General features: G+C 38.9%; 1 protein-coding gene across 2 annotated transcripts in view; it reads left to right on the top strand.

The window, feature by feature from the left end:
• Positions 1–13,877, top strand: part of ADIPOR1 (adiponectin receptor 1) — a 454,062-nt gene that overhangs the window by 244,482 nt on the left and 195,703 nt on the right. For both annotated transcript variants that reach the window (XM_053706909.1, XM_053706910.1), the window contains one exon: positions 2,160–2,346. In XM_053706909.1, coding sequence (XP_053562884.1) covers positions 2,160–2,346 — 187 coding nt within the window. The remainder of the gene's footprint in view (positions 1–2,159; positions 2,347–13,877) is intronic.

Genomic DNA, 13,877 nt, shown 5'->3' with positions numbered 1-13,877 from the left:
CCCTAGATACATTTAAGAATTGTTTGGATACATTTCTGTCTATAAATAACATTCATAGATATGATTGCTAGTATTAAATGGGTCACCTTTTAGTGGGATTATTTAAGTTTAACTGGAGCTTTTTGTAAGTATTTTAGATTTGTATAGGTTGAACTCGATGGACTTTGGTCTTTTTTCAACCTCATCTACTATGTTAAGTACAAATGTCAGATTGATGAGTTATATAGGCACCCTACAACCCAATTGCATCAAGTTATCACTCCTTTAAATTGTAGCTTTCCAGTCCTAGGTGCTGCAGCTGTTATTTATTGTTGTTATTAATATATGTTATTGTAATATTTAGCACATAAAACTGTTTTATTATTTCAAAATGTCTTTTGAGATACAGTTCATAATTATAAAGAAGCAATTTTAAATAATTAGTCTGTATTGTGCTTGGTAAACTGTCATGATAGAAAAAAAGTATCAGTAATTGGTATCTGTGAGTATTTGTAAAAAAATATCGGTACTTGTACGCTGTCTTAAAAAATGGTATCGGTGCAACCCTAGTTATTTCACAAGTGTTTTATTATTGTAATGTAACTGTTAGGCATGTGATATATTTATTGTTGAATTGTATTTAATAATCTATAGTATAACTAACCTCAGATACACTAGTGGGTGCATTAATTAATGCTCCACTTGTAATCTGGCCCATAGTTTTTTAATACAGTGTTTTTCAACCAGTGTGCCGTGGCACACTAGTGTGTCGTGAGAGATCCTCAGGTGTGCCACGGCAGACTGACAACAGTGTGACATATTTTTTAAACTTTGCTTGTTTTTTTACTCCCAGTGCAGGGGTAGTTTGTAGGAGGCATGGCATAACAGCACAATACATACAGTATGTGTGTGTTTGTGTGTATGTGTATATATATATATATGCTGTATTAGGCTACAATGTGTGCTTTTTTTTAACATTTTGGGATGGTGGTGTGCCACAGGATTTTTTAATGTAAAAAAGTGTGCCACAACAAAAAAAAGGTTAAAAATCACTGTATTAATATTCAGTTTGTAAAAGTTTTATAAGCCTTTAAATTGAGGCCTTATTCTTATTGTGTTGTATTTTTATTTTAGTAACATTAGTTATTTCACAAATGTTTTATTATTGTAATGTGGTAACTGTTTGGTGTGTGATATATTTATTATTTAATTGTATTTAATTATCTATATTATAACTAACCTCAGATACTCAAAGTATCAACCAGGATAGTTTTCTAAATGTTTAAAGGCTCCAGTTTTGTTCACTTAAACACACATTTGTACACAGTTTCTCAAAGGATTTAAGTCTAACCAGAAAAATAGCCAACACTAACTTCAGCCTTCTTTAAAGCGACAGTAAAGTCAAAATTAAACTTTCATAATTTAGACAGAGCATACGCTTTTGAAAACTTTCCAATTCACTTTTATAACTATATTTGCTTTGTTGTCTTGCTATTTTTTTGTTGAAGAGTAAATCTAGGTAGACTCATAAGAGCTCAGGAGTGTGCACAAGCTTTTAGTACTCTATTGCAGTGTTTTTCAACCAGTGTGCCGTGGCACACTAGTGTGCCGTGAGAGATCCTCAGGTGTGCCACGGCAGACTGACAACACTGTGACATATTTTTTAAACTTTGCTTGTTTTTTACTCCCAGTGCAGGGGTAGTTTGTAGGAGGCATGGCATAACAGCACAATACATACAGTAATTTTTTTGGGATGGTGGTGTGCCACACGATTTTTTAATGTAAAAAAGTGTGCCACGGCAAAAAAAAGGTTAAAAATCACTGCTCTATTGTAGTATTATACATTGTTGCAAACACTGCTGCCAAAGAGTGCAAAAGTCACGTGCACGCTCCTGAGCTCTTATGAGCCTACCTAGACTTACACTTTAAGAAAAAATAACAAGACCGCAAAGCAAATATAATAGAAGTACATTGGAAAGTTGCTTAAAATGGTGTGCTTTGTCTAAATTCTGAAAATGTAATTTTGATTTTACTGTCACTTTAATATCTAGCATTTCTTACTCCTACATTCCTGCATATCCTTTTTTTTTTTTTTGCAAGAAGTGTATTTTCTTTTAATGTAATGTCTGTTTTCTCTTAATACTTCTGACAGCTTATATTTTTCTATCATTTCTCTACAGGATTTGTCCTCTTTCTCTTTCTGGGAGTTTTGACGATGCTGAGACCCAACATGTATTTCATGGCCCCTTTACAAGAGAAGGTTGTATTTGGGATGTTTTTTCTGGGGGCCGTGCTATGTCTCAGCTTCTCCTGGCTCTTCCACACTGTGTATTGTCATTCAGAAAAGGTTTCCCGTACCTTCTCAAAGTAAGTGGACCTCAAAGTTAAAGGGACACTAAAGTCAAAATTAAACTTTAATGATTCAGATACAGCATAGAGTTTTAAGAGACTCTTGAATATAGTTACTTTACCAGGCTGTGCACAATATTTTTACACACTTTCTGAGGCACCAGCATCTGCTGAGCACGTGCAAACTTTCACAGTTTATACTAGTGTTTCCCAATTCCAGTCCTAAGGACTCTTAACAGGCCAGATATTCATTATATCTTAACTAGGGGACATAATCCGCTCACCCATCAACTGATAATTTCACCTGTGCTCTAATTAAAATATAATTAATATCTCACCTGTTTAGAGTCCTGTGGAGTGGAGTTGGGAAGCACTGCTGTATACATATATGAGTCTGATTGGCTGATGGCTGTCACATAATACAGGAAGTCAGCAAATTGAAGTAAATTTTTTATTTTGTCAGAAAAATCTACTGCTCAAGAAATTGGGAGTAAGTTATATTGCATTATCTTTTTATTATACAATTGTTGATTATTAATTTCTTTCATATAGGTGGCAAGAGCTGTTACGTATGGGATATATCATCCTACCAGGAGGAGGCAAAGTTTCCCTAACCTCAAAAGCATATATATAAAAAAAAATAAAAAAACTCACACATACCTCAGTTTTAAACATTGCCTCCGTTGGAAGTGGTTGAAGCTTGATTTCTTCAGTGAAAGGCGCTTTAGAGCATAGTAAAGCCCAGTTCCCCTCAGAGTACAATGCTTGTCTGAGAGAAGTGAAGGGTGTACTGCCTTGTGACACCATGTTTTTTCCTCATAAGAAATCTTTTAATTGGCTCTCTGTAAATTGGGTCGCAGGAACCCACACTATTCCATTACCTCTGCTGATATGTTTCAGTACTGGTTTGACTGTCTGCTTCTAGTAGATGAGTGTCTATGGGTAAGTATATTTTGTATTTTATTATTATAGACAGAGCTATGGGTTTGGCACTTTTTTATTTTAAAAAGTTAACTATGTATCACTATGTGTATGTATGGCCAAGGAACGATTCTTACTATTCACCTTGCTCAATCTTGTGCCATTTAATTCTCATGCATAATCGCAAAGTATGCTTATTTGTAACACAAAACTAAATTTTGAATGCAAGCACGCAAAAGTGTAGCTGTAGTCCACGTCAGTCTCTTCAGTAGGGCAGTGGTGGCTTTAGAGCAATAGGAACTGGTGGGACATAATTCTCACTGCGCCTCCCATATACTGATGCTGCCCTAACTCCTAAAGCCTGACTGAAATTACTCAGTCTTTATTTATTTCCACAGGTCGATGTGAGGGAGAGGACCTCTCAAACCTGGTGAGCTGCCTTGCTGTCGGGCAGATGTGTGAGGTAAGTGCTGACTTTATTATTTCTGGGGCAAGGAAACACTCAGAAAGAAGTTGGCACTTTATTTGAAAGACCATTATAAAGGGCTCAGAGTGAGGGCACTTTATTATATGTGGGACCCATAAAATCTCCTATACTGGAGAGGACTTTTAGACAGCCTTTATTATGCAGGCACTGGGGCTGAGAGAGAAAGCTTAGTAAAAGGATGGCTCTGGTGGCTAACTTATTTCGGCGGTTTAACTTAGAAAAATGCCGAACGGGAGATTGTTTTTTGGGAACGCCCACGATGGCGGATCAATGTAAGGCGGTAATCTGGGTTGCACGCTACTTTTATTGCGCCTCAGAGTGAGACACATTCACGGAGGAATCGGATCCCCCCGGATCGGGGGCAGGCCCTTCATGCTGCTTTTGACTCAATAGCAGGCTTTTTGGATTGTTTTCCCTTGTTCCAAGATTGATTGGACCTCCAGGAAGGCTTGGACTGCTCCTGCTTGGAAGAGGGAGTGGAAGGATTTCCCTTGAAATTTTTAAAGGAACGAAAATTACTCTAACGTCCCTTTTGTTTATTTCTCTTATCCTGAGGAAGGAAATGGCCCTTTCCTCCCGTAATGTCAGAAATTATTTTCGTCAAACCCGGCCCAAACAAGGTCTTTCCCTTGTTAAGGGAACTCAAGGGCCTTTATCCTATCCTGGATTTCTTCGAGGGGAGTGTCTGTCCAAATAGAATCAGACAATGCATCAAACAAGTAGCACTAGTGACAGTAGCAATACAAACTGCGGATTGCCATTGTAAACCCTGGTGAACATCTATTTTCTTGAGTTACCCTTCTAACTTCTTATCCATAGGATCCTTAAAGGAACAACTATACTCTAGGGGAATAGTAGTTCTCTTGGCTAGCATGGAAATTGCCCCTTCCACCTTGGGTACCATCTGCCAAGACTCCTTGATAGAGTCTGCTATAGAAAACATCTTTTTAAATATAGGTGATGAAGAAAAAGGGATACCCGGTCTCTCCCATTCCTTAGCAATAATCTCTGTAGCCCTATCTGGTACAGGAAATACCTCCACCATGGAGGGCACGTCAAAATACTTGTTCAGTTTACTGGACTTCTTAGGATTGACTACGACAGTAGTGTCGGAGTCGTCTAGGGTAGCTAAAACATCCTTAAGTAGCAAAGGAGGTGTTTTGAGCTTAAACCTGAAAGAAACAACTTCAGTATCAGCTAAAGGCATTACACTCTCTGAATCTGAGATTTCACCCTCATACGCTACCGAAGTATCCTCCTCTTCAGGTTTCTGGGAAGGAACATTCGGAATAGCTATTACTGCGTCAGCAACCTTAACCACTGATTGATTACCCTTCCTCTTGCGCTTTCCCTGCAGCATGGGAAAAGCAGACAACGCATCAGATGCCACTGATTACATTATGGAAGCGATGTCTTGCAAGGTAACTCCAGCTGGAGTAATAAAGGACGCGCAGGGCACTGGTTGAATGGACGCAAAATTTTGGGACACTTGAGGAGAAAGTTGCGGCATATCTTGAATATTGTCAGAAGGCTCCTGCACAGTATCCACCTTAAACAATGCTGGCTCAGAAAAAAAGTCTATCCCTATAATATATAGATTTCTCAATACATGAGGAACAGAAAGGGATTGGTGGTTCTACATTAGCATCAAAACATAAAGAACATGTAACATCTTGCAGGGTTTCTTGGTCCATCTTTATTAACCAGCTACGGCTACTTCTCTTTCTTTGTGGCTGAAGAGTATAATTCGCTTTGCCTATGATACTGCTGGACAGCTGCCTCCTGAGATAGTTACGCTCATTCTACGAGGGCTTTTTCCTCTTCCTGGGCATTAAAAAATGAAGCATCTGTGGAACAGATTTGCAAGGCTGCAACTTGGTCCTCTCTTCACACTTTTTCAAAATTCTATAAATTTGACACTTTTGCCTCGGCTGAGGCCTCTTTTGGGAGAAAGGATCTTCAAGCAGTAGTGCCTTCTGTTTAGGTTCCCTGTCTTGTCCCTCCCTTATCATCTGTGTACTCTAACTTGGGTATTGATTCCCAATAGTAATTAGATGATCCGTGGACTTATCGTGTCATTAGAAATAAAACAAAATGTATGCTTACCTGATAAATGTATTTCTTTCTTGACACGATGAGTCCACGGCCCGCCCTGTTCTTTGGACAGGTTGTTAGTATTTTATAAACTTCAGACACCTCTGCACCTTGTTGCTTCCTTTCTCTCCTTTGCTTCGGTCGAATAACTGGGGTTGGAAGGGAGGTGATATTTAACAGCTTTGCTGTGGTGCTCTTTGCCGCCTCCTGCTGGTCAGGAGTGTTATTCCCAATAGTAATTAGATGATCCGTGGACTCATCGTGTCAAGAAACTTCAACTGGCGGTTTCTCCGGTCCCCAATAACGAATCAGGCCGCTTTTTGGACTGCAGCATCTGGGGACCGATGCTGCACCCCAAAACCGTCACTACTGTGTCCTTGGATTCTGTGGGACTATGGTTGCTATGGAGGCGCCGGTCAGTCTGGAGGGGCGGGAAAACTGTGGCATTGTCTCCCTGTCTTATCAAGATGAGCTGTCTGTATAAAAGGAGTGTATGGTTTCAATAAAATCAGTTTTTGTTTCACCTGAATACTAGTCTGTCTAGTTATTTGGGTGGGCTCCTTCTAGAATCACTTTCCTGGGCTACATAGTCACTTGTTCCAGGCAGAGGAAGGACCCGGTCGACGGCGCTACCCAGTCGGAGTAGCGGGGAGTCCCTCACATGCTCTAAACCAGGGGTGTATCTATTACCATTCTTCAAGGTTTAAAAAACTATATCCTTTATCTGCTGCTAACTTAGTTATGGAAAACAGTTCCCAAAGTTGATGGGGCCATTTCCACTGTAGCTAAGTGCACTACTGTTAATTTAGAAGAAAGTTCTTTTAAAGACCGTGTAGATAGGAAACTTGAATCTTATCTAAGAAGGGCATATTTACATACTGACTATATTCTTAGACCAGCTGTTTCTATTGCTGATGTAGCTGCTGCTTCTACTTTCTGGTTATCCAGTCTAGCTCAGCATTTGTCTTCTGACCCTGCATATTCTAATCTCTTGAATTTACTTCAATATGGAAATAATTTTATTTGCAATGTAGTATTTGATATCATGAAAATTAACATAAAAAATATGTCTTTAGCTATCCTTACCAGAAGAGCTTTATGGCTTAAATCATGGAATGCTGATATGGTATCTAAAACTAGATAACTATCTCTTTCTTTCAAAGGAAATTATTTGGGTCTCAATTGGATTCTATTATTTATACTATAACTTGGAGTTAAGTGAGCCTTTTTTTCCCAGGACAACAAGTCTAAAGGGAAATGTAAAGCTCCCAATCGTTTTTGTTCCTTTTGTAGGAACAGAGAACAGAAAACTGACTCCTCCCCTAAACCCTCTGGCTTAGTCTGGAGACCATCTTCAAATGGGAATAAATCCAAGTAGAATAAGAAACCTTACCCAGCCTCTAAAACTTCATGAAGGTACACCCCCCCCCCCAACTCAGTATTACTGGTAGGGGGCAGATTCATTTTTTTTTTCTTCAAAATTCTTGTTTAGAATCTGTCCAAAATCCCTGGATTTAAAACATTTTCTTTCCTATGGCATGGAGAAAACACAAAACATTCTAATTACTATTGGGATAGTGGGATAAAATCACTCCTGGGCAGCAGGAGGAGGCAAAGAGCACCCCAGCAGAGCTGTTAAGTATCACTTCCCTTACCCATAACCTCTCTTTGCTTTGATCACGGGAGGATGGCGAAGATGGTGTCTGAAGATTTTAATCCTTTTAATGGGTACTTTTCCCTGCAAACAAGAATTGGGGCTATGATATGTCCATCTCAATCTCTTTAGTAAGAGTAATGGTGGCTATTAGCAGTTAAGACTGCGAGTTGGTCTTTGCTTAAACTTCTAACATTATTGCTACCCCTATTATAGAAAGCCAGAGTTATTTACTCTGTTCTTTCTTTTCTATAGGTCTCTGGTAGATATGGTGAAGCTGCCACACCTCAGAAAAAAAGTTCCTGTCTGACAGCAGAATCCACAGGTAAGTGCTTTCCCACCGGTACTATAGGGGTTAAATCCTTGTGGAAAGTATTTGAATCTGTTTTGGGGGCACTGCTTTTATGTGAAAAATGTATCATTTTTTTATTGGGGGCTCAGAGATGGGAGAGTGTATGAAGTGTTTGACAGGTGTTTGTTTTACTTCTTACTTGTTGCAATCACTTTTTAGTTCAGCTTATTGGCCCAATCACTTTTGCTGTGCTGCTGTTGGTTTTCACACCATTTTTGTTTGGCGCAATTTAAAAAAAAAAAGTTTTTTTTATTGCGGTCACGTGATCGCTCTCCGGAACTTCTGGTTTTTGGCTTCTCTGTTCAGATTTGAGTTTGCCGCAACAAGTGTGGAGGCTTAATTTTCTTCTATCTACAGTGGCAAGTGGATTTGGGCTGTTCCAGTAACAAGGAGGTGTTTTTTGCTACCGGGTGTGTCTGGTTTTCTGTGCTTGTGGGATTGCAACTTCTGGAGGGGTAAGCAGGGGTCAGCAGTTTAAATTAGTTTGTTAATTGTGAACTGATACCTAATTATGGACACTAATACTGAAGTTGATTCATTTGAAAAATGCTTATTGTGTTTGGAGGCTAAGATAATTCCTCCTGTACAGTTTTTCTCTTCATGTTTAAATAAAACTTTAAAGTTTAAAGATAAGATGTCTCTCCCTGAGCCTCCTGTCTCTCAGGATAGTGTTCTCCTAGCTATGCCTCAGCTTTCCCCTCATGCTTCACATGCAGTGCCCTGCGGTTCCTCTAAACCTCCTGGGGGTGTTTTTTTTTTTTACCTGGGGATTGAATGGTTTAATGATTTGAAAAGTAATAGTGTCTGTAGGGCTTGACTGACATATGGTTCATCTGAATTGCACACTGATTAAACATAAAAGCCATAAATACTGCTCCATTTCTCAGACGGAGAAGAATCGGTGACATGTGACCAGAAATCAGCAAGCTGCTGAAAATGGCGCCACTCCGATCTAGTTTCAGAAGAAAGGCAGAGTTAAAATGGCGCCTGAAAATACACTCGCACAAATCACAAACAGTATAAATTTATGCAATTAATCAAACAGCTCAAAATAGAAGACACAACCGCTCAAGACTAAGAGCGGAAAGGGGATAAAAGGACACCCGCAGTCTGAGAGAGCACAGTGCCTAATAATGAAGTGCTGCCATGCGCTTATGTGAAAAGGACATTAATTATTTCACTCATCCGTACTGATCCCTCTCAGACCTGCATAGCTAAGACACCACTCGTTTCAGACGTCAAAGCTTAACAATGCAACATTTGCATCAGTATGAGGCCCTCTAGAAACAAAGAAACCTGGTACCACCAGATCGACTTAACCCTCATAAAGTACACTTACATTTATATTTAAATAAAAATGAACCCCGCATAATCAGCCCTCAATAAAAGGAAAACAGTCTCTCTCTGTGTCACCTCTTTAAGTGCCTGCACTCTGCCATAATAAATATCCCAGCTAGGATATATAATGTCCCAAATAATGCTTGCAGATCCTGAAAAGTGCACTAGCCTCCCATACTTAGAAGACAAAAGGCACTTACTTGCATCTAGCCGTCCGGCAGGAGGACAGCCTACCCTGTGTGAGAGGACGCCACTCCTCACAGAGACCCAGTGGCGACTCTAGGAACAATATATAGGGGGGCACATAAGATACCACAGTCAAAACTGGGGGGGGGGGGGCACTAATAATTTTCACCACTAAATCATATATATATATATATATATATATATATATATATATATATATATATATATATATATAACGCTACCTACTAAACCTCTGCACTGTGCCATGTAAAATTCATTTATCATGGTCATCATCTGGCAAAGCTTTGTTTAAAAATTAAAGGAAAAAAAAACAAACAAACATGGTAGCCAGACACAGGTTTCTGAACCACTCTGTATAAGCCGTGTAAGTACCCTTTTAAAGGGGCCCAATATTTTTCTTTACTGATTCATATAGAGCATATATTTTTCAAACTGCTTTCCAATTTACTTCTATTATCAAATGTGCTTTATTCTCTAGGTATCCTTTATCAAACGAGTGACAATGCACTGCTGTGTGCTAGCTGAACACAATGGATGAACCGATTACAAGAGGAATATATGTGTAGCTACCAATCAGCAACTAGCAACCAGTAGTTCTTTGCTGCTCCTGAGCATGCCTAGATCTGCTTTTCAACAAAGGACACCAAGGGAAGGAAGCAAATTAGATAATATAATTAAACTGGAAAGTTGTTTAAAACTACATGCTCTATTTAATTTTTACTTTATTGTCCCTTTAAGCAAGTTTTTTCACACACTTTTATTATCCCAAACATGTTAATTTTATACACTGTTGGGCTGATAAGCAAGTGGGCAATACATGGAAGCATTCTGCATTTAAACCTGTAGGTTTATATATAGGTGAGTATATATATATATATATATTGTATGTATGTATGTGTATATATATATATATGTGTATATATATATATATATATATATATATATATATATATATATATATATATATATATATATATATATATATATATATATACTGTGTATGTGTGTATACAGGGAGTGCAGAATTATTAGGCAAGTTGTATTTTTGAGGATTATTTTATTATTGAACAACCATGTTCTCAATGAACCCAAAGAACTCATTAATATCAAAGCTGAATATTTTTGGAAGTAGTTTTTAGTTTGTTTTTAGTTTTAGCTATTTTAGGGGGATATCTGTGTGTGCAGGTGACTATTACTGTGCATAATTATTAGGCAACTTAACAAAAAACAAATATATACCCATTTCAATTATTTATTTTTACTAGTGAAACCAATATAACATCTCAACATTCACAAATATACATTTCTGACATTCAAAAACAAAACAAAAACAAATCAGTGACCAATATAGCCACCTTTCTTTGCAAGGACACTCAAAAGCCTGCCATCCATGGATTCTGTCAGTGTTTTGATCTGTTCACCATCAACATTGCGTGCAGCAGCAACCACAGCCTCCCAGACACTGTTCAGAGAGGTGTACTGTTTTCCCTCCTTGTAAATCTCACATTTGATGATGGACCACAGGTTCTCAATGGGGTTCAGATCAGGTGAACAAGGAGGCCATGTCATTAGATTTTCTTCTTTTATACCCTTTCTTGCCAGCCACGCTGTGGAGTACTTGGACGCGTGTGATGGAGCATTGTCCTGCATGAAAATCATGTTTTTCTTGAAGGATGCAGAATTCTTCCTGTACCACTGCTTGAAGAAGGTGTCTTCCAGAAACTGGCAGTAGGACTGGGAGTTGAGCTTGACTCCATCCTCAACCCGAAAAGGCCCCACAAGCTCATCTTTGATGATACCAGCCCAAACCAGTACTCCACCTCCACCTTGCTGGCGTCTGAGTCGGACTGGAACTCTCTGCCCTTTACCAATCCAGCCACGGGCCCATCCATCTGGCCCATCAAGACTCACTCTCATTTCATCAGTCCATAAAACCTTAGAAAAATCAGTCTTGAGATATTTCTTGGCCCAGTCTTGACGTTTCAGCTTGTGTGTCTTGTTCAGTGGTGGTCGTCTTTCAGCCTTTCTTACCTTGGCCATGTCTCTGAGTATTGCACACCTTGTGCTTTTGGGCACTCCAGTGATGTTGCAGCTCTGAAATATGGCCAAACTGGTGGCAAGTGGCATCTTGGCAGCTGCACGCTTGACTTTTCTCAGTTCATGGGCAGTTATTTTGCGCCTTGGTTTTTCCACACGCTTCTTGCGACCCTGTTGACTATTTTGAATGAAACGCTTGATTGTTCGATGATCACGCTTCAGAAGCTTTGCAATTTTAAGAGTGCTGCATCCCTCTGCAAGATATCTCACTATTTTTGACTTTTCTGAGCCTGTCAAGTCCTTCTTTTGACCCATTTTGCCAAAGGAAAGGAAGTTGCCTAATAATTATGCACACTTGATATAGGGTGTTGATGTCATTAGACCACACCCCTTCTCATTACAGAGATGCACATCACCTAATATGCTTAATTGGTAGTAGGCTTTCAAGCCTATACAGCTTGGAGTAAGACAACATGCATAAAGAGGATGATGTGGTCAAAATACTCATTTGCCTAATAATTCTGCACTCCCTGTATATATATATATCTTTTTAATTGAACGTTCAGTAATAGGAAATGTAGTCCAGGCTGAAACATAAAAATAGGAAAATTCTATGTTGATTGTTATAGTCCTTATTTATGCATACAACTTCTGTAGAATCATATGCAATATTTTTTTAGCAAACAAAAAGGGAAAAAAACCACTTTGTATATATTAATGTGTATGTATACATTAACACATACAAATCATAGGCACAGACCACAGATAGAAAACTTTTGGGCCCTAATTCTAAGACACAGATTTAAAAACACTCACACATAGCACAATTACCACATCAACATACTTAAAAGGACAGTCTACTCCAGAATTTTTGTGGTTTAAAATGATAGATAATCCCGTTATTACTCATTAACCAGTTTTGCATAACCAACACGGTTATATTTATATACTTATTACCTCTGTGATTACCTTTTGACAGACATGCATTTTAGGCAATCAGTGCTGACTCATAAATATCTCGTTGGGAGTAAGCACAATGTTATCTATATGGCACTCATGAACTAGTGGTGTCTAACTGTGAAAAACTGTCCAAATGCACTGAGATAAGAGGCCTACCTAGGTTTAGTTTACATAAAGAATACCAAGAGAACAAAGCAAATTTCATGACGAGAGTAAATTGGAAAGTTGTTTAAAATTGCATGCCCTATCTGAATCATGAAAGTTTAATTTTGTCTAGACTGTCCCTATAAGACACATAGGGCCTGATATACAAAAACTCTCTGCTCAGGTGGGATGATCTTAAGACATCTTGTCAGCATTCCCTAAACATTTTTTAGAAACTCACTATACGGGGTTCTTGATGTAAAGGAGAGACGCCTACATTACAATGTATATGCAATATAAGGTCTAAAATAAATCTCTAATATTATGCATGATTTCATGCCCTTATAGAATAAAGATACATCCAATACACTACACACACAATTGTGGGACAAAAATAATATCAAAATGAATACAATATTCATGCATGCGTTGCAAATACATATAGAAACACACACAAATATTTATATGTGTATGAGTTATTATTTAAACTATTATTATTTATTTTAAAAAATGTGTGAAGCCACTATTTTATAGTCATTTAGTAGGAAAAACGGTGGATGACCTGAGGACCAGAATGGCCAACCACCTGTCTGCGATACGGCATTTCGTTGAGGCGGGACATAGGGTCACTGACCTCAAATACATCATTATCGACCACATCCCCCCACTCAGTAGGGGGAGTGACAGGGCTAAAACTCTCTTACAAAGAGAATCAAGATGGATTTTCAATCTTGGGACCATGACCCCTCAGGGGCTCAACGTCCACCTTGACTGGCACTGTTGTCTTTAGGAGCTAATACTCCTTGATGAACCTTTATTCTATTTGATGCTGTTCCTGTTCTCGGTTCTTACTTATCATTAGTACAAAGACGGTCACTCCCTTGACCTGATCTTTAGCTATCGATGCACTCTCTCAAACTTCTCAAACTCCCCTTTTCCTCTGTCTGACCACCATCCCCTTACCTGCAACATTTCATCCCTTCCTACAACTCTCCCACCTTCTACTCCTCACACCAAACTTCACAGAAGCATTAGGTCTTTAGATCAGCAACAACTTGCTAATTCCCTTCATCCACTCCTCTCATCCTTCTCCTCCTTTTCCTGCCCTGAACAATCTATCTGCCACTATAATTCCACCCTTATATCCGTCCTTGACAATCTCGCCCCTCTTACCACTGCTAGGAAATCACACACTCATCCCCAGCCCTGGCATACTCCTCTGACACGGTACCTACGCAGATGTTCCCGTACTGCTGAACGGCATTGGAGAAAATCACGGAGTTCTGATGATTTTCTTCATTACAAATTCATCTTGAACTCCTACTACTCTGCCCTTAATTTCCACAAGCAACACT

Source organism: Bombina bombina, chromosome 3, assembly GCF_027579735.1.
Source record: "Bombina bombina isolate aBomBom1 chromosome 3, aBomBom1.pri, whole genome shotgun sequence".
Taxonomy (NCBI): Eukaryota; Metazoa; Chordata; class Amphibia; order Anura; family Bombinatoridae; genus Bombina; species Bombina bombina.
Note: the sequence above shows the minus strand (reverse complement) of the source record. Positions and strands in the feature narration are given on the sequence as shown.